Raw genomic sequence first — 22532 nt, forward strand, 5'->3', positions numbered from 1 at the left:
AACATTCTACCTTTTTTCTATTTTGTCTGACCAGAGAAAATGTCATTTATCATTATTGGGGTAAAAGGAGGGAATAGTAGTTTTTTTTTTTTTAATTTCTTCCAAGATGAGATCTCACTTAATCTCCAGATAGGGTCGTATACCTTAATAACTAAGATGTTTGGTAAATGCTTCAGAAAACTTTGCTTCTGTGTTTTTGTTCTTGAAATAAAAATCTGTATATTTTTAGTTTTATTTGAAGTTTTACTTTGGTTTGTGTACAACTGGGTACAGTTGGGTTTTTATCTAATAAATATTTTAAAAACAGTTTGCATTGACATGTTTTGCTCTTTAATATAGAGTTCATGGGAAATTTGTTTATCCCTTCCATATTAATGCACTTAATGCTGATACTTACAATTTTGTAACTGATAATCAGTTACTATTCTGGGAAATATGAATTATTTAATCAGTTCCAAACTTTTGAAGCAACTGTCTAGTATTTAGAGAAGAGAAACAAAAATGATAATATGAGTTTAGACTATAATATATTGCTGCAGGGGCAGTTATTAAGGGAAAACACAGCTGACATTTTCTGATTTATGCACACAATCAGAGATGGAGTCCAAGGGCTGTGACATAATTATCTTCATGCTAACAATTTTTGTAAATCTCTTGACAGAATTTTAGCTAATTTTAAAATGCCTTCTGAAGATTAGCACTTAAAATTGTTGTGGAAATGGCACAATTTATTAGCAAGGGTATAATTGTAAACCTCCTAAATACTCATTGTGAATATCGTTTAGACAGTAACTCCTGCTTCAGCAGCTGGTATATAAGACACCAGTTTATGGAATCTTGAAACAACAGAGAGTGGAATCTAATTAAAGAGGATTACATGCCAAAGAAAAATTATTAAAAACAGACTAATAGACAATTGTTATGGATTCAGAAACCCCTGCCAAATTCTCTTTTTGATATCAACTCATGTAGCTGTCAAGCAAAAGCCTTTATATCTCCCAATCCAAAGGAATATTAGAAGACTTTCGCTTTTATGACTTAAAAATGAATGCTTTTCTGAATTTTAACTTAATGTAAGAACTTCAATGGTTCTATTAATCTTTTTTTCCACATCCGAAAAATTCATGTGCCTTTAAAGATAATGATGAGCCTTACTATTTTGGGGGCTTTTATGCTTTTGTTTGTTTGATTATCTATCTAGCACCAAGAATTCCATAACTGCGAATAGGGGGGATTGTTACTTTTTTTTTTTTAACAGAAACCAATTATCAATTTAGTTAGCACTCATAGAGACTTACACTTAGTTAGATTGCATCCTCGTGTGTCATGCACATTTAAAATTCATGGAACATTAGAGCTTCTTCACTTTCAAACCAAAGTTACTAAGTTACTCCTTTCTCTTTGAATTTATTCACTTTGGTGGGATCCATAGGGACATTTTCCAAACAAGAGACCGAGATAGCTTTGAACGATATACATCCCTCATTAGTTCTATATATAAAAGTGGAAGAAATGCTGCTTTTCAATGCTAAGAAAGACATTAAATTCATGGCTGTGAGTTCGCCTGGTGTCCAGCTTTGCATCTTAACCACTGTGTGTGATGTTGCATAGGATTACATAGCGGTATGAGCTAAGTGTAGTTCTATAGATTTGGGCTGATTTAAACAGACATTAAAATTTAATTGTGTAATGCCACGAGTAATGTTTCCCTGTCATTAATAAATGTATGAACAAACACTTTGAATTCATTAAGTGAGACATTTGTCTAATGCTTCTAACTGGATGGCCATCCTAAAAATAAACAATGTGTATAAGAAAACACTAACCACCTGAAATTATATGGGAGATGCAGACAAACACCTCCACAGCCAGAGTGGCAGCAAAGGATGTACTAATCTTTGCCCTACATCACCTGCGACTCCAGAATTTTACTCTCTTTGTAGACACCCCAGATTCTGGTGAGAACTGTCTACCGCCTCACTAAAATACCCCTAAGAACAAGGGATCTGATTTCAGTTGAAAGCATCATGATGAAATCACATAGCCTACCTTTAGAAGGTTAAGCTCCTAAGCATGATGTGTGTCTATATTTTTCTATATGCTAATGATGCAACAGTGGTATTTTCTGTAAGTTTTAAACTAGTAGTATTTTTTTATTCACTTTCAAAAGACACAGTTCAATGGAAGTGGAGCACATCCTTGGTGGTCATTTTTGTGGGACTTGCTCAAAGATGAGATCAATCATACACAATAACATGTCAGCAAGTCTATGAAACACTTCTGGTAGTCAATTTAATAATACTAAGTAAACTAATTTACCTCCTAGGTGTAGTTTCATATGCTTGCAACCTGAGCAAGGATGAGACAAAGTCAATGACCCAAGGCAACCTTTGGCTACACAGTGAATTGGTGGCCTACCTGGACTATGTGAGAAGCAGTTTCAAAAAAAGCTAATTAGTTTTTAAACAAAAATAGTTTATTATATTCTTGGTTAAAAAAAGAGCCTTATAGGAATAAATTCAGAACTGTCCAGTAGACTTATCATTTGGGAATATCCTGAAATTTTTAGACATAGGTTTATTCTTTTCTTTCAGTTGGGCTGATCTTAAACTTCTCATCAGAGGGCCTGGTATAGCTGTGTGAAGTCACTAATTTTCAGATCTCTGAGAGAAAGTCGTTCCAGGATGATAAAGCCACAGTGCCAACTGTTCCTTTCCACCTCAGTGCAGGGCTAAAGGTGTTTTGACTGCACAGCATGGCACAGCTAGGTTTAAAGAGAGAATCCACTCACCTGGCACGTTTGAAATCTCTCTCCTATTGTCTGACCATTGTGAGTGAGTACATAATAATGGAATTAAAGAAAACTTAATGCTGTAATTTTTGCTGTATTATACATGACACATAGCTATCACCAATATATTTTGAATTAATACTTTCTTCACTTGATACTTTTGTAAAGTATATGCAACTCCAAGCATATTATATTATATTATATTATATTATATTATATTATATTATATTATATTATATTATATTGTAATATATTATAGAAAAAAGTAGGATTTTTTTAGGATAACAAATTAAAATTCAAAAGAAATATAGTAGTTTGATTTTTCGCTGACCTCTCATTGATACAAATATGAATAATTGGCTGGTAAGGATTTTAACAGAACTTACTATTTTTGGTTACCACAAGGAAGTGGTAAAATATCACTTTATTCATACCAAGTATGAATCAGAAGCTTCAAATATTTCAACTAAGAGACATAGTTTAATTGGTAGAATATTTTCCTCTTCCAGGAAGCCCTGGGGTTAACCTGTAACCCCCAGAAAAAGGACATGGTGCACATCTGTAATCCCAGCCCCTGTGAGAAGCAAAAGCAAGATCAGGAATTCAAAATCATTTTTAGCTACAATGATTTTGAAGCCAACCTGGACTACATAAGGCACTGCCTAAAACATAATGTAAACAGTGCTTTATCATTCAGAATATACGTTTACATACACAAATAACTTAGTTTAATCCTCACAGTGACAGCTGTACTCACTCCCATGTTATGAGGATATGCGTGGCCATTGAGGGGGTCACTCATCTTCACGCGAGTTCAGAAGCAGTTTAGTTACAAAAATAAAACTCACAAACAGATTTACCATCTGCAAAGTTTCAACCTTTCCCATTCTATGATATTATTACATTTCCCTGTGACTCAAAAGATTCTCCGAGAGAGGGCCTGCTTATAAGCTGGCCACCATTAGTGAAATGACATTAGCTAAATATGATTACCTCCTAATGTCTCCTGAAAGAATTAGACTAGTTAAGACACACTGAAGGGAAAAGCAATTATCTATTGAAATATGAATCTCTGGATGAGAACTGGAAATGGTATCTTACTATCAGGATGTTCATGTGGAATTTTGAGGAATCTAAATTGGGTGATTATGTCTTGGAGTGTGGTTTACAACTTCAGTGTAGAAAGTCCAAGGAACAATTAGAAAAGAACACTATTCAGGAAAAGAACTTTCCCATAGTCGATTGATTATATAGAGGAACCTAGACCTTAGAAATTCTGATTCCGCCAGAATTGGATCTACTTATTTTTATAAATGCATACATACATTTATAACAGGTTAACACAACCCATTATGTTCACTGCCTTAAAGTATGTTGTTCTTGCACTGGGCATTCTTGGAGCGAGTCATTTTACTTAGATTGTTATCATAGTTTATGGTAAAGAATCTGATATTACCTCCTCAGGATTGTTTGTATTGTTCCTGACAGTTTCTTTAAGGTCCCTTGAGCATAGAGGGTGCTGCAGGCATCCATCTTCCCAACATAGGAATTACAAGACCTATTCCTACTCTTGGCAACTGATTTTTCTTCTCTCACCTGATGTGTGGTGTCCTTATACCATGTATCATATTTGATTGAATTAGTTTACCTCTGTGAGTGCTTCAGGCAATACTGAAACACGATCAATTGGAGAATACTACTTACATATCATTCCAGGCAAGCAACCAATACATACTTGTGGTAGTTTTCTCCTCCCACTTCCTCTCATTTCTTCTCTCCTTTCTTCTTCTTTAGGTCTCCTTTACTCTTTTGCTCTTTCCCTCTTCCTCCCCTCACCCCATCCCCTTATCCTTTCCTTCTTCCTTTTCTTCCATCCTCTACTTTCTCTTTATTTCTTTCATGACGTACATGCCATAAGGTCTCAGGGTACAGTCCAGGATGAGCTAGAATAGAACATGTCATGTTGACCAGTCTGATGGAGCTTTCTGCGTAGTTGGCCTTGAAGTCATGATCCTTCAGCTTCAACCTCCCTATTTTGGGATTGAATATGTAAGCACTGTGTCTGATTCACCATATATTATGTGTACAATAATAATGAAAGACACTTAGGAAGAAGATATCTATAGTTTGTCTAGGATTGATTGTCTCCAGTAGGCAACAATGATGATGTCCTAGAATAGAGCCAGTGGCTCCTCCCACCTTTGCTCTTAATTTAGAAAACTTTTGATCAAAGGCATTGGTTAATTTGACTCTTCTCTCTTATCTTTCTGGTATGTGAACAAGTAAAAAACCTTTCATACCTAGGTTTATAGCTCTCTCCCTGGTACACTGGCTAGCAGTAGACATTCAAGTATACATTTTTCTCAACTGAAGGCTATTAAACTTCTTGCTTTTAGCTCTTTAGTCATCTGGGACTTGCATTCTTCTGGCTACCCATTAACTGTCTATGACCTTTCATTTATTAAAATCACATTCCTAATTTCTTAAGTTTAGATTTGTTAGTAGATAAAATCTAGCTCCACTTTGGTTTTTTTTTTGATATTTTGATTATTTAATAAAGCATAAAGAAAAATTAAAAATAAATCTTATAGAAATAGCAATGTCTTGCTTTTATTTAGTAACACAATCTTCTAGCTCTCCTTGCTGTACCTCAACCCATCTCCTTCCAGACTGTGAATGAGTAGATACGCTTGACTGGATTTATTTTTCGGGATAGGTCAGGCAAGGGTAATTCAGTGATCTTATTTAAATTTCTCTGCACTAGGGCATTATGCTTGCTATTTTCTCCAGAATTAATGTTGGTATTCTACATATTTGCTTTATTATATTTTATTTAATCCTTAATACAGATGAATTATAATACATCATAAAATCTACCACACTTGAAACTTGAGACCTTCCCTCACCCCGTGGGGATTCATTTGGCAGGAAGCCACTGAAACGGGGTTTTGATGCTTAGTTTCCAGTTTCTCCTTTAATTGCTGCCAAAATCTGAACACTTGGGGATTTAATTGCTCATTATATTTGTCACGGTGGTGTCACAGACCCAAATAAAGACTGTTGCCTGCAAAATATTTGTGGATATTAATTTGGCCTAAACATGCATATGTTGGATTCCTTGTTTCTCCACATTGTAAAGTATATAGCACACACAGAAAGGAGTGCCCTGTTTCACTTTCCTAGCAAACTATTACCCATCAGTTCCAGAATATGCATATCAGTAGTGTTGCCAGAGGTTTGAGGGACTTTGTGACCCTACAAAGTTAGCTGCCAGTGTCTGTCTGCTTTGTGTTCAGTTGAGATTGTTTTCTGAAATTGCCCCACATTAACATAATACATAGTTTCTTTAAAGATATTTGCCGTTCCCAAAAAAGCTTTTAACTTTTCTTTGCTCTGTGCTCACGTGAGTAGAGCAGAGGCAGGACTTTGGTAGCTGGCCATTGGCCTCATCTTTATGTAGTGATTAATCGTTGATGTCACAGGTGGGAAGGATGAAGAGCATGGCAGGCATCCTATGAACCTCAGACCAATTGGAATTTTGACACTTAAGTATGCAGAAGATAAGCAATTGACTGTGTTGTTTTCTTGAGCTGTGTGTTACATATAATGAGAACTTACCACATTTAGAAATAGACTCTAAGCTCTATGGACTTAGAGTCTCTGTTATACTCATGAAACATAATAGCCTTGGATTTGTTGTTTATTTCCAGGAATGGAAAAATTTTGGCTAAAAACATTGTTGAAATACCTATGATCTAACTTGTTTCCTTTGTGTTTTGTTGAGCATAATGAACCTTAACCATGTTCAGAGTAGAAAACATGGAACATTCTTTTTCCGGTAGTCAACCTAATACAAAGTTAGGCTATCCATTCTACCTCATGATAGAAGATGGAATTCTGAGCCTTCTCCTGAGAAAGTCCCTACTAATAACTGAAAGTTATCATCATTTAAAATGCTGAATTTCCTTCAAAGGCTCTGGGATGTTCTCGTTTAGCTTAATGAATTTCTTGTGCCCTAGCATACTCAACCTTATTTTCAGTTTTAAGTCCATCTGCCCCATTTTTATCATCTAACAAGAAATATTTTCATCTCCTGTTTCTTTTTTTGAAAGATTTATTTATTGTTTTATTCATATGAGTACACTGCAGCTGTCTTCAAACATCTGATCCCATTACAGATAGTTGTGAGTCACCATGTGGTTGCTGGAAATTGAACTCAGGACCTATGGAAGTGCTCTTAATTGCTGAGCCATCTCTCCAGCTCCATCATCTCCTGTTTCAATGGGAAAAAACAAACAGGGAAGAATGTCCACATTTTCAGGATGAATCTGAAAATAATTAAAACGCAGTTACTTTCTGTCTTTTTTTCTATGAGCTCTACCCTGTACAGTAGTGTCCACAAGGTAACCGTTTAAACTTTACTGAGGTGGCAAAGAGGAGGGAGGGATTAGAAGGATTATAGGGGCGCTAGAAACAGCAGAGAGAATGAGTGGGAGAGATGGAGGGAGCAGAGAGGGAGGGCAATAGAAGTCTGATTATTTTTTGTGTGCTTATATTTATGTTCATGTTTGTATGTGGGTGCAAAAGAACCCGTGTGTGGATATGTATGGAATCTGGAGTTCCATGTCCGTTTCTCCCTTTATCACTTTCTAGTTTATAGTTGTAGGCAGTGTCTCTCCCTGGACCTTGCGCTCATGGTTTCTGTGAGACTGAGTAGTCAATAAGCTCCAAGGACTCTCTTGTCTCCAGGCTAAGGCTAAGATTACCAGCCTGTGCTGTTGCACCCAGCTTCTTTCCTCCGGGGCTAGGAACCCAATTCAATTCTGTGTACCTGTGCAGCAGGTACTTTAAGAACGATGGAATTTCCCAGGCCCGAATACCTTTTCTTTGTCAATGGTTACAGTCCATGGCATTGTGTTAGAAAATGTAAATGTGTTTTGGTAGCACCATGTAGATTGCCAACCATCTGCAGAACTTTAACCTATATTTCCAAGAAGTAAAATTACCTTAAGTATTCCATTTCTTTTTAAACGTTGTCTGTGGCTAGTAACACAAAACTATTTCAAGTAGTAATCTCATTGGCCTGCCTTTTAAAAGAATGTAAATTATGAGAAATTATAAAAGTTATCATTAATTCTTGCTTATTCCATATAATTATAAAGTTTTCCCCAAGTGGGTTCAAACATGATTATTGGATGATACAGGCTGGATGTGGTTCTCTTATTGTTGTTGGAGTCTAAGCCTATGTTAGGATGTTACAAGCCCCAAGCCAGCGTGCTATGATTCTGTTACAGGCAGGTTCCAGTCCATGCTGTTCTTGGTGTTTGGTTGTTTTTTTTGTTTTGTTTTTGTTTTTGTTTTTTTTTTTGTTTTGTTTTTTTTTTCTTACTATTGTTGCTCTAGTTGTAGGAAGTGACTTTAAATGGGTAAACTGATATCTTCAAAATCTGCTCTTAATTACAGTAGTGCAATTATCACACCTTGGCAATGCTATTAAAAATTAAACCACATGTTCCTGCAGCATGGCTGGTTTTAAAGACCACAGGTAAATGTAATACAATTGTTTTAAAAGAATGCACTTCAGGTACAGTGCTGTGTAATTTTACTAATCCCTGTTGGAAAATGCAAGTCTCCAAGGCTTGCATAAAACATAATAATCAAATGAACAAAAGCACAATGAGACACAGAGACTGATTTTTTTTTGTTAAATTAGAGACAAATAGAGATAAATAGATGTGACCAAGAAATATATGTGTATGTATGGAAATTTATTGGAAAAATATCCACAGAAATTATACACAATTATTTGTTTCTATATCTGGTTAGAAACCCTCTCTGAGAAGGCATCCATTTAATAAGTGGAGGTTTCATAGCAAAAGAATCAGTCATTTAAAGTTTGAAAAAGAAAAATAAGATCTTAGATCTAACAGAGATTCCCCTAAATAGTTTGCTGTGGTAGTGTCTTTCCAAAAAAGGAAGTTTTTAAAAAATGTGAACATAAAGGACATTGACAGTGCTTTCCATTAATTCTGAATTAGTGAACAAAAATATAGTGATTTAGAATTAGGAACCCTGAATTTTCATTCTTGATGCCAAGTAGGATGACAGTGCTCATCATAGGTTGAATGAGTTTTAGACGAAAGTAATAATTTGAGTTCAATAGCAAATTAATTTGAATGAACAACCTCAGTGACCCTTTATTCTTCTTTCTTAAGAGGTTTTAATCCTTTAATTTGTTTCTATACATTGATTATTTTATTCACTGTTTTTATATAGGTATTAGAACACAAGAAAATATAGAAATTAACCAAATAAATAATTGCACACACATTCAGTGGAATAAATACGATGAAAAGTTAAATACTACTATAGTGTTGGTTTAGAGTCATGAAAAAATAGTATTGATGTAATATAAGTAGATGGAATAAAAATACATTGCAAACTCTGTAACTTCAGTAGTTGAGTTACAGAGTTTTGAAAGGCAACTTTGTGGCTAGTGTGACTTTTTCCCCATTAATTTAAAAAGATTGTTCTGTGTTCTGATGTTGCCCTTGCATGTATGCCTCTGTATCATTAGAATTCCTGGTGAATGGAAGGCCAGAATAGGCATTGGATCTCTTGGATCTGGAGTTACAGGTTTTTGTGACTGACCATGTGGTTGCTGGGAACTGAATCTAATTCTTCCCATGGCCTCTGCATCCGCTCCTGCATCCAGGCTTCTATCCCTGTGTTCCATTCCTTACAGCTTACAGCTTTTGATGGTGAACTGTTTAATGAAACCTTTTCTTTTGCAATTTGTTTTTGGTCATGGAGTTTCATGATAGCAATAGTAAACCTGACTAAGACATTTGTTTTCTATAATCAGAATATTTAATTTTAAAGTATGTTCTTCTTTCTTTTATTAGATAATTTCTTCATTTAAGTTTCAAATGTTATCTCCAAATTCCCCTATACCCTCCCCTCTGCCCTGTTCCTCAACCCACCCATTCCCGCTTCCTGGCCCTGGCATGCCCCTGTACTTGGGCATATGATCATCGCAAGACCAAGGGCTTCTCTTCCCGCCACCCTGTGCTACATATGCAACTAGAGACTCAGCTCTGGGGCTACTGGTTAGTTCATATTGTTTTTCCTCCTATAGGGTTGCAGACCCCTTTAGCTCCTTGGATACTAAAGTATGTTCTTTAAAATATTACATACTTTCATGGAAGCACCAGCTTGTAATAAATCCATGTAATGAGTGTTTATAATAAGTATTTATAATCTCATATTTAAAGTACTTTATTTAAGTCTTTCTTTAATTTTATAAATTTAGTATCCTCCTCTTAATTTTCACTCCTATAGGAATGCAGCATGACTCTCTTTAGTAATCAGAATCCTTTAAAAGCTGAATATTTTGTAGAAATATTAGAAAGGATACATATTATAATAGAAATATTTACACACACATATGAAATTTTTTTCTGTTCTATCCCCCCTTTTTTTTCTGACTGCCCACATTAAGGTCAAATATAAAAGAATATTAAAAAAATAACAATAGAGGAAAACTGATTTTATCTTGAGAGTCTAGATTCTAACCTGGCTTGGTGTTAGTGCCATTGGAAAATGTCTGTGTGCTGGCCACGTAGTCACAACTATTCAAATAATACCCAATTATATATGTGTGTGTATATATATATATATATATATATATATGTAATATATATATATATATATATGTATATATATATATATATATATATATATATATTTTGAATATGGTTCAACAGTTCTCCAAACTATGCATCTGCCCAATTTTTAAATTATATCCAATCATACACATATTATCTTTGAATGTGATTCAATCCTTTTGGTGTAGTGCTCAGGAGGTAAAGCAACATGATCAGGACTTCCCAATCATTCCTGAACTTCATAGTTATCCCCACCTACCTAACTATTTGAGACTCATTTTGATTATAGGAATCTGTCTCCAAACAAACCAACAGAAAACCAAACAAAATTAAAGTAAGCATTCAATCTACAGGTAAAATGGGCTTAATTAACTTATTTCAGCATCAAACACTTATTAATATTACCCTTGTTCACACAAATGGGTCACTAGCCCACAGTTTCATCTAAATAATACTACCTCAAAAACAACAAACAAATATAATGTTCATTTATAATTTCAATACTTGTCACACTGAGGCAGAATAATCTCAAATTTGGGACCTGTCTCAACAAGCCTAAAACAACAAACAAAACATTGAAAAAGAAAAGGATAATTAAATTGTTCCCCAACTTTGTAGCCAATAATTGCTATGTCAGATATTTTGAAGCATGTTAAATTCTTGAATTTTAATTCCCTTTAGAAGACACTAAATTATAATTCTTAACTATAACTAAAACTCTTATGAATTTATTCATTTGCAGGGATGCCTCTTAAATTTAGATTTATTTTTAAATAATACCTTAAGCCACCAATATTGGTTGTATTAATGAAGCAGCATGATTCTCTCTCTCTCTCTCTCTCTCTCTCTCTCTCTCTCTCTCTACCTACCTACCTACCTACCTATCAATCATGCTAACCTTAAGAAAAACACATCTTTTACAGGCTTAACTTAAAACCTTTTCATTGTTTTAATTTTGTGTAGATATTTAAGGGAACTTAATATCTTAGACCCTTTTGGCCTCCTATGGCTGCATAGTTTTAATCCTGTAGTACTTTGCATATTTTAATATCACAGTGTTACTGAAATATGTTGTACATACCATATAGTTCACCCTTTGAAATTATAATTCTGTAGTTTTTAGTCTATTCACAAGTGACATTCTAATTACTACAAATTCCAGGACGTTTCCTTCTTATTTCCAAGAAATCAAATTCCCATTAGCAGACCCCACCTCGTTCTTTCAACAGCCCTTGGCAACCACTAATCTGCTTTCTATTGATTTGCCCAGACTAGGTATTTTATAAATGGAATTATAAAATGCTATCATTTATATATGGCTTTTGCCCACTTAGCATAATGGTTCGTGGCTCATCCACAGCAGACAATGTTTGTGTCTTCACTCTTTACAGGCAATAATAGGCTGTGGTATGGAGATGCCACACTTATTTTTCATTTGTCATTTTACTGACTTTTGGGTTGTTTCTACTTTGTGTCAGTTATTGATAATGCTTATCAATAATACAGAGAAAATCTGTGTACACATTTTTACATGGAAACATTTTTATTTCATTTTAATCCCCCTATAACAAAAGTGTAATTGCTGGCCATATAACTCTGTTAATTATACATTGATTATACTCATGTGGTTCCTATGCTAACACTCTAAGACAGCAACAAATTGTTTTCTAATGAGCTAGCATCTTTGCATTCATATGGCCAGCTCATGACCAAGAGAAAATGTAGTTCCTTCATGTTATTGTCCTTGTCCCTGAGTTTAGTGATCTCACTTTTCCTCTGAGTAATACTTACATGGGCGTTTTTGAATTTTAATTACAATTCTGTATTTTGTTTGGAGACTATCTAATATGAAGTGTTTACCCATTTAAGGTATAAGGAGACAGAAGTTGCCTTATTGAGTTGAATTGTTACATATTCTAGAGAAAGGTCTTCTATCAAATATGAGTTTCTGTTTTTTCTTTGTGTTTATGAAGCCTTTGGTCAATTCAAAGTCAGAAAAGCATGTTCCTTTGAAATGTTTTAAATTTTAGCTTTTGTTTAGGTCTCTGGTTATTTTAAGTTGGATGCTGTGTGAATCAGGAAGTCTGACTTTACTCGTTCATGATATTTCTGCAGTACCTGTCCTTCCCCGCATTGGATAGTCTTGCTTTTCTTTGCAATAGTAAATTGATCATAGGTATCAGAATCACTTTGTGTATACACACACACACACACACACACACACACACACGTATATCTATCTCTATCTATCTCTATCTCTATATAATCTATCATCTATCTATCTATCTATCTATCTATCTATCTATCTATCTATCTATCTAATCTATCATCTATCTATCTATCTATCTATCTATCTATCTATCATCTATCTATTTATCATCTATCTATCTATCTATCTATCTATCTATCTATCTACCTACCTACCTATCTACCTATCTATCTATCTTTTTGGATATTTTATCCTTTGCATTCAGGTTAACTTTAGAAGCATTTTGTCAAATTTTGAAAACAAAAGAAAACAAAACACCAAGTGTAATTATCTATGAATTGGGTCATTGTGTCAATCCAAAGAATAGAACCACTTTCATAGTGGGAAGTCTTCTGGGATTTTTTTTTCCAATTCAAAAATTATTAAAAGAAAAACCATAATTCTCTGTAGTTTTCAGTTGTTTGTTGAATTTATTCATAAATATTTTATTCTTTATAATGTGATTCCAAATAGAATTATCAATTTTTAGATTATTCATTGTAGCTTGGACCATCCAGTACTTGATACAAATGGAGTAAGTCACCGATTAGATTCTGTTGTCAACATGCCCTCCAAGAAGAAGTCTTCTGAAGTGAGAAATTGCCTCCATTGGCTTGGACTATAAGTATGTCTGTGGAGCATTTTTTGATGGTTAATTGATATTGAGGATCCCGCCTACTCTGGGTGGTACCATCCCTGAACAGTTGGGCTTGGGTACATAAGAAATGTGGCTGATGCAGCTTAGAGGTAAGGCAATAAGCAGGTTCCTCCATGGTACTTGCTTCAATTTCTTACTGCAGATTCATGACTTGAGCTCCTGCCCTGACTTCCTTTTGCTGTAGGAGTGTTACCTGGGGGTAATAAAGCCCTTCCCTCCAAAAGCTGGTTAGGTCAGTGTTTTGTCACAGTAACAGAGAAGCAAACTAAAAGAGGGTTATCTTTGAATGTGTTTCCTATTGTATATCACTTTGTTGTCAGTATAATTTGAGGTGCTTCCATGTTACTTCATGTATTTATAGTTGTTTATTCTTAGTGTTATGGAGTTTTCTAGGCTATGAATGTATTACATCACATATATTTCATCTTTTTCATTAAGTATCTTCTTTATTTACATTTCAAATGTTATGGTTTTTCCTGGTTTCACCTCCAAAAACCTCTTGACCTCTCCTCCCTCCCCCTACTCACTAACCTACCCACTCCTGCTTTTGTTTTTACAGTTGGGAATATGGAACAACATTAACATTAATATTCTTTCATGAGACTTTGGATAAAAACACTAAACATTATTTCAAGTGTAAAACAGCAGGGCTGGGATACATGGGCCAATAGTTGGCTGTTGAAACTACAGCCATCTTTTTGGAAAGAGACTGCAACAGTTCACAGGGTTATTACCAGTATAATGCTTTTCATACTCGAACAAAAACACTGTACGTTATATCTTTTTTATTTTACACATTTTCAATACAGATTGGAGCTTAGGTATGTTTTAAGGTTTCCTTTTTTTTCTATTCACTAATCATATAGAACTTGACGTTTTTTGGCTATTTGAATTTTCATCATGAAAGTTTCTTCATGTGCCATTTTTGCCACTTTCAATTTCGTTTTTTTCCCTATCTTAATTTGTAGGAATAATTAATTCATTTTAGTGTGGATATATGTATAGTTAAGGTGTGTAGTACTGACACATGTGTGGAAAAATTGATCAATTGATCAGAATGCTATTGAGAAATAGATTCTGTAGGCACTGAAACTTAATTATGGGAAAGTGGCTCCCAATGATAGATGGTATTTTAGAGAAATAGCATTTTATTGATATCCAAATGATGTGATTTCCAGTCTTAAACTATATAGATGTCATCTCAAAGGCATGGCTTATCAAAAGGTGAAATACAAAATTGCAAAGCTTCCCGAAAAATGCTAAAGGAGGCTTTACTGGTTTTGAAGAATATTTCAAATAAATGGGCCACTCAAAGCACTAACCATATATTAGAAAACATAATAAATTGAGCATCATTAAATATAAAAACTTTTATATTTAAATTATTTTAGAAATATTTTAGATTTCCATCATAAAACAATTTGGTTATGCATCAAGATGATCTTGTCCTTAACTTGAGCTACACAAAAATGAAGGACTTCAGGGGGAATGATGAATTGCATATTAGTAGGTTGGAAATTAATTTACCCTTGTACATTGGAAATCAATAATCTAAGTTCTGTAGTCTTCTGAAGCCCAGCATGTTGTTTTTATAACTTGGGAAACAAATAATACATTCATAATTAAATTTAATTATTATTTACTTTTCAGTTTGTAAAATTGAAAACAAGAGAAAAAAAAAACCCTACAAAGAACAAAGTACAAAACTATTGTTTTGTGACCTAAATATTTGAAAAATTAAAATAATTACCTATTTAGGCTAAAATTTGATATCAGTTCTATGTTTTTGATACTTATTAAGTTATATACAATTGTTGGTGTAAAGTGTACCATTAAATTATAAGTGTAGCTTATAAATTAAATTTAGTTTTAGAAAATCCAATGTACTGGCAATGGTGTATTTGCTACCTATAAGGTTTATCTGTGATGTTTATCTGGCACTTTTTTTTTCATACTTTGGCCCGCTCCGTTTCGGTACACATTACCCAATTTTGAACTAGATCATTATCATACACACTTATCAATATGATTTTGAACTTACCTTTACAGATTTTTCTCTTTTAAATTTGCATTGGCTTTAACGAATCTGAGATTATTTTAGGAAACTAATTGCTATTCTGAAAAACCCTGGCAGTTTGGCTAGTTTTGTGTGACACTCTTTTTTTTTTTTTTTAACACCTATTTTGAAGAAAGTCTGATGAGAAGATTTCTCCTGCAGCTGCATCATAGGACTGGAGAGTTTGTGGCTGTTGAATTTCACTGTCGATTGTAATGAATCCTACCCAATTAAGCCGCGTGCCTATTTTTCATGAGCCCTTGATCAATACAATCGATTATATTTTTACATAACTGCATAGACGTAATTTCTTTGGTGGGTGTGGGAAATTAATTCACTGTTTTAATGTGTTGCAGACCTGTGAGAAGCTGGAGAGTAATTTTGATGACATCAAGCACACGACTCTTGGTGAGCGAGGAGCTCTCCGAGAAGCAGTGAGGTAAGTCTGGGTCACCATAGCAACAGTCACAGATGTGGTAAAGAAAAAGTCATTCTTCATTATTGGGGGAACAAATGAGTTCATCGCCAGCATTCAGCTCTGTTCTCTAAGGTATTAATTTGTCAGTGGAGAAACTTCCCTTGAGGCTGTACTTTTGGTTTTGAAGCTGCATAAATGTTAAGCCTCAGTGCACAGTAAAAAATGTAAATGTTTAATTTGTTACTTAAAATGCTTACGGGGTGTCTTGTTTTATATTTAGACTAAGTTGTGGGATTGAATGGAAATATTGTTCATCTAAATTCTGCCTGTGAGTTTAAAATAAACATTGTGTAAAGGTAGTCTAGCTGAGTACTATTTCCTAATTAATAATTAATTTGAAAAAGGTTTCTTTTTTCTTCATTTCATCTTCTGTTTTATTTCATTTAAAAAGTATTTTAAAGTGACTTACATTATCTCACAATTCCAAAACATAGAGCTACTTCCACTTGCATGCAAAGCCCTATGAATAACCTTATTTTATTCACTTAACATTTGTATTTTTATTTTCTCAACACTCACTCCAGCCTTGATATCATTTTTTAAATAACCTTTAATGAAGCATCCTTTAAATTCATTTGATCAAAATCAAAGAAAATGTGACCAGGCATTAACAATGTGTGAGCACTAAGCTTGTGATCCTTAGAACAAGGAAGTCACCAACAACAGTAGCACTAAAAGTTCCCAGCTTGAACCATACAGCAGCAGTCTTCTGCATTTATACAATGCAGTGGTATTTTCTTCTTGTTGTTGTTGTACTCATAAAACTAACGTTACTTTAAAAAAATATCTTAAAGTTCGTTATTTAAGATGGCTTTAAGATATAGAAAGTTAAAATACGGGAAACAGGAAATCTAACAGACTGGCTGCTTGCAGGTTTAAACACAATTTTGTTATTGCTTGCACACAGCTACCATATACTTTAGTTTAGAAGCCACTCTCATTTAGCAACATCCCTTTTACCATGCAAGCAGCAGGAGAAAGTAATTAAATTTAATAGAAGCTGCCCTCATTTTGAAGCCACTTCTATTTAAAACCACAGGGGGAGGTAATTAAATTTACAGGAAACAGTAGCTTCTACACAAAGATACATGGTACTTCTGTATAGATGATTATGATGTCACAAAAAGGGGAATAATATATTACTAGTGTGGAGGAGAAATTACCAGCTGGAGCAAGGAAACCTATTTTATTGTTAATGCCTTTACTAATAAAAAAGATGGAAAAATAAAACTGAGTGTGCAATCGAGAATTTGTGTCTGTATAAAATACACTGACAGTCTAAGAAAGTTTGTTATCCAAAATAATTTTAAATTAAAAATTAAAAACAAATTATACTGTAGAAAAGTCTAGGACAGGAATTATGAATGAATTCCTGTTTTTAAATATGTCCTGGATTCTGTACTGAAAACCACGGTGCCACTAAAAATTGAACATGCCATTTATGTAGAGTTTATAATTTTGAATACATGAAATGTGCATACTAATATCTATTTAGAAACCAATTATTTTGGCAATTTAATTTCTATTCATCTTGAAATAAACACGTTGAAAACAGGAAGACAAAGAGGATGCCAGCTCTCATGCTTTTGAATAAAAGAACTGAAGACCAAAACCACAGAGAGAACTGAAAAGGGCCATGTGAATGGATATGGATGTGAATGGGGAAACACAGTGAACACAAGGACTTGTGAGCATTGGAGGAGATCTGTCCTCCAGAAAAACCAAGTCGAGAATTGTAGGAGAGCTGTAGATAAAAAAGATCATTATTAAATTCTGCCAATTTAAAAAATCACTACTATTTATGCCATACAGGGAGATCTTGCTCGTAAAATCAGAATGAATGGATGGGGGTGGGAACACAGCATTAATTACGTAGTTGGGGTGACCTCTGACTACCCATGCAGTGAGTAGGGCAGCAGTCCAGATAATTCAATTCAGAATTTAATCACATGGTGGTGAAATGCACTTGTTTACTTAGGCTGACTATTTTATGTGTCCACCTACACATATGTATGCACACACATTCATGTCTGGACTCACCAGACGCAGTGAAATAATTTAGCAACCGGTAGCATTAGACTGTATAGCATCATGTCGGTGGGCACCTTCTGTTTTTAATACATCAGGGGCTCATTCTTTCACATGAAAATATCTAGACAGAGGAGACCATAGATGGAATTCAAGAAGAAAAAATAATGCATCAGTTCAGAAGAACTGATCACAGAAAACCAATACTAAACACAGGCAATTAATTGAAGAGGATCACAGAGGCTAAAAGACAGTGTTGGAAGTAGAGTAGTATAGAGGAAACAGTGTAGTATAGAGTGGACTGTCAAGGTTTGCTTGAAAAACAGCAAGGCTGTGTTGGAAGACAAGATGAATTTTTTTTTTAACTACAACCATATGTGTAGATAGACTTTTTTGATCAATAATAAGTTTCTTCTATGTCATGAATTCATAAGCAGAAATGGAGCAGTAAGAGTTTTACTGGGACAGTGATAGCACCAAGACCCCAGAACAGGTTTGGGGCAGCATTAGACATTCAGAAATAATTTAGGCAAACATCAGTTAGCAAAGGGACTGATATCGGCAGGCTCTGTGAAAATATTTTTGTTAGACTTTGATGCAGATCAACTTTATATAGAATCTAGTGTTCTGTAAAACAAAAAAGTTAAATATTTCAAGGAATTTTTTTTAGAACTTTTATGGTTTTAATGATAATTTGGGGTGTAAAACTATAATAAACTTACTGTTCTGTGGAGTTAGAGTACAGGGAGAAAGCACCTTGTAGGGATAGAGACCATTATTTGCCTTTTTAAAAAATATTACTTTCAGATCTGTAACACATCAGGTGATGATTACAGACCTGAAGGATACAGGTTGTGCCCTTGAGGAACTAGTCATTCAGTGGAAGTGAAGGGTGGGAAGGTCATATCTCCAGGCTGTATACTTGAGCTCTTCTCTGCTTCCACACACTTAACAGTAGCTCCTTTCTTTATCCTCTGTCAAAGGTTTGGCTTGGCAATGGAAGCATCCTTTTCCCCATCAGGTCATTTCTACACCAGGCCTTCAGTGACTTCAGGTGTCCACGGGGGTACCCTTGAATGTTTAACTAGGGATGGAGGTGGAAAGGGGCTATTCCAGACCTGGCTGGAATTGACAGACTGACCTGAGCTCCTGGGGCCTTTCTTCTGATTGGTATCTTCTACTAAGCATCTGCATCAGTGCACTTAGAGAGGAGTCAGCCTGTGCTCAACACTCTGTGTCCTCATCCAGCTTCCGTCCTGGCTAGTCTTTGATATGCATCTTGACTCTGTTCCTTTTCAGTTTATGAATTGTTTTAATACTGTCAGGGATTCTACATGTAATAATGCCCTTAGTCTGAATTCTCTTTATGTAAAAAAAAAATATATATATATGAACCACAGCTTTCTCTTTGGAATATTCTGGGTAAATAACATTGGATAAGCATAGTAACTGAGAGAGAGGGAGGGAGAGAGAGAGAGAGAGAGAGAGAGAGAGAGAGAGAGAGAGAGAGAGAGAGAGAGAGAGAGAGAGAAAGTGAAAAAGAATTACATGCAGATTTTTTTTTCTTTTTAGATACTTTTGAGATGCTGAAGTCTACCCCATGTGTGGAATTGCATTTACTATGGGAAAAATATAATCCTACAGTTTAGGGCAGAGAGTGAGGTTGATGTGGCCATTTGTAGTTTGTTAGTATTTTGAAGTCTGTAGCCATTGGAAGGTAAGGGGTTTTCACAAGAGTAGTTCTTCAAACATTTTAGGACTTTCAATTTAAATGAAGTACTATCAGCTAAGTGAGGCTTGGCTGTGCCATGCAGCGTAGGGTGGAGAAAAGCTTATAGCAGGGAGGTTCTTGTCTACATTCTGTGGACTATGGATAGACTCAGAGCAGGGCTGCTCCAAATGCTGTGATGGTAGACTTATCTGTGCCTATCAGTGTGTGAGTAGCCTGCCACAGTGGCTCCCAAGCCTCCCAAATGCAGCCATTTTATAGTAAGAGTGGAATTGTTTATTTTAGGTATTTAAATATTTCACTTAAAGGATTCTTGTGATTATGGTTTGAATGGTACTTCCTACAAGGACAGTTTTATATGGCCAGAATGATGTGGGATGGATGTGCAGTGATGGAGTTCCAGTGAACAGACAGGCCACTGTGAGGCAAGACAAGTGTCATGCATATCAAATGCTGTTGTGTTTTCTTCCTTATAAAGATGGCAGAAAAGATCTATTAACAACAGAGTACCCAAGCTAACAAGAGTGGGTTTATATAAAAGAGGAAAAATCAGTATTATTCTCTAAGTCTCTATTTGTTTCTAAATATCCCAAGAGTGTCAACCACAAAAAACAAACAAACAACAACCACAAAACCCTAAGAAGAAAAAAGAGCATGGTGTATAGCTCTATGGTGGAGCTCCTGCATAGTATATGTAAGGCCCTTGATTCAATCTTCAGGACTCAAAAGAAATAAGCTCTCAATATAGTTCAACTGTAAAGAAGAAGACCATTAATGAGAGGGATCATCTTTACAGTAGATGGATAAATTTATAAGCTTTCTTTTTACTATAGCCAGTCAGTGGCTCTCGTTGACAGTGATTCCTATAATGATCTAGTGGAGTTATGCAGATAAAGTACTCAAATTATTCAGAACATGTGGAATCACTTAATAAACTATATCAACTTTTGCTGTTTTAAAACTGAGATCACTTCATATTCTTATCTGTAATGGGCAAAGCAAATTTCACATGTATTAAGGAGCTAAATGAAATAAAAATGAATAGACCACATCCCAATGGATTATGGAAGGAACTCCATTTTTTGAGGTGGGATGAGTGAAGATAGTGAAGGGAAAATTATCAAAAATAATCAAAACCTTTGAGTACATTAAAAATCTCCTATAAATGGGAGCATATCAGCGAAATTTAAAGACTCCCCTTAACTAAATTGCAACCTGTACAACCAATCAAAAAACAATCTTGGCACATCACTGAAAAAGTGTGATTTGTATTCTCAAAAATGTTCAGAGTATTTTGATCTGGTAGATAAAAGTATAAACTTAAAAAATATACAAAATTCTTGAAAGAGACTATTACTACAGCTCAGTGGGCGTAGTGGTTCTGAGTGTTAAGCCAGTCATTCGCAGGGTCTCTAAGGCCAAGAAGGATGGAATTTACGGACATTGAGGAGTGAAGTGTCAAATACCATGTGGCGCCTTAAAGTAAACATGCCCTTTTGTATTAATTTACCACCTATAAATAAAATATATAGAAGTCATAAAAATTCTGGAAAATCTGAATAAATTTTAAGTTAATGGACTATAACCTTGATCCATTTGAATACGATTTGTGTCATCAACAATAATATCAGTTTTATTTTACCTTTTTGTACAATAGGGCTGGAAAACAATAGGGCTGGTTTGATGTGAGGCATGAGAATGATAGAAGGGAATAATAAATATATGAAAATTCATAATAAGATATCAAATTTTCCCATGTTTCTATTTACTCTGTTATTTTTAATAGCATGGAGTATGTGTTTACAATAATTTGCTCCAGTCATAGATGTTTATGGAACTGATTAGGGACTGTGGTCTTCACATGTAAGATGTCAAAGGCATGATATGTACTTTTCAATCACACATCTTAGCACTTCTTTTCTGTGGAAGTCTTCTACAGAAAGTCTGTGAAAATGATGATATTAAAGACACTTATCTAAGCACAAGGAAAAAAAAAACCCGACATATTCTCCAGAACATGTCTTTGGTCCACTGTATGATGTTGTTAGCAATTACTTTGTGCCTTCCTTACAGAGCATTTTTGCTATCTCAGCTGATTCTACCCTCTCATCTCTTCAAGGTGGATTTGATTTCTGTACTTTAATATTTGGTGCCTGTCTTGGACCCTGTAATGAAGTCTGAGTGTAACAGGGAAGGTGAGGCCGTTTTACACATGTGTTTACTTCGACTACCAGAGGCAGAACTGAACAATGAATACTAAGTAGTTGATACATGGATAGGATAGATATGAAAACTGAATAACTTGAGAAACAGAGAAGTTAAATTCTGCAAAGTAATGTGATGTAGAATGTAGTATTTTAAAGGGGAAAAACAGTTCACATGCTTTGGAAGCCATGAGCAAGGACTAAAGGACTCTGTAGAATTGAAAGTTGGTTGGGTTTAAGGATGTAGCTCACTAAGGCCTTAAGAATCAGTACTTGGAGAACATTACTTTCCAGTTGTTTAAGGAGCAGGCTGCTGGGTGCCAGTGCTGCTTCTGGATCTTTATGATGTTGAGGAGCTGCCAGGGCATCCAGAACCCAGTCGTTCCCTCTTTGCTAGGCTTCATCACGTGTTGGGATTCTTGTCACTAGGTGGAGATGTTGAGTTGTACAATTTATGTTGGCTGGCTTTTTTTCTGGTGTGTGTAATAGAATTTGAAGGTGCAATGGAAACTCAGCATAGATGCAGAGTCAAGAAATCTATTCTAACCATGTCAACGAAGAGAGCGATTTCTAGGAGATACAATCAGTCTACCTGTCATTTGATTCAAAAGGTTAAAACAGCTGTAATGCTCTTGATTCTTTACTTTGGATTATTAGAGTTGGCAGAAATAGG

General features: G+C 35.0%; 1 protein-coding gene across 2 annotated transcripts in view; it reads left to right on the forward strand.

Moving 5' to 3' along the window:
• The window catches only part of Dpyd (dihydropyrimidine dehydrogenase), an 870816-nt gene that overhangs the window by 96604 nt on the left and 751680 nt on the right, over positions 1–22532 (forward strand). For both annotated transcript variants that reach the window (XM_011240318.2, NM_170778.3), the window contains exon 3: positions 15777–15859. In XM_011240318.2, coding sequence (XP_011238620.1) covers positions 15777–15859 — 83 coding nt within the window. The remainder of the gene's footprint in view (positions 1–15776; positions 15860–22532) is intronic.

Source organism: Mus musculus, chromosome 3, assembly GCF_000001635.26.
Source record: "Mus musculus strain C57BL/6J chromosome 3, GRCm38.p6 C57BL/6J".
Classification (NCBI taxonomy): Eukaryota; Metazoa; Chordata; class Mammalia; order Rodentia; family Muridae; genus Mus; species Mus musculus.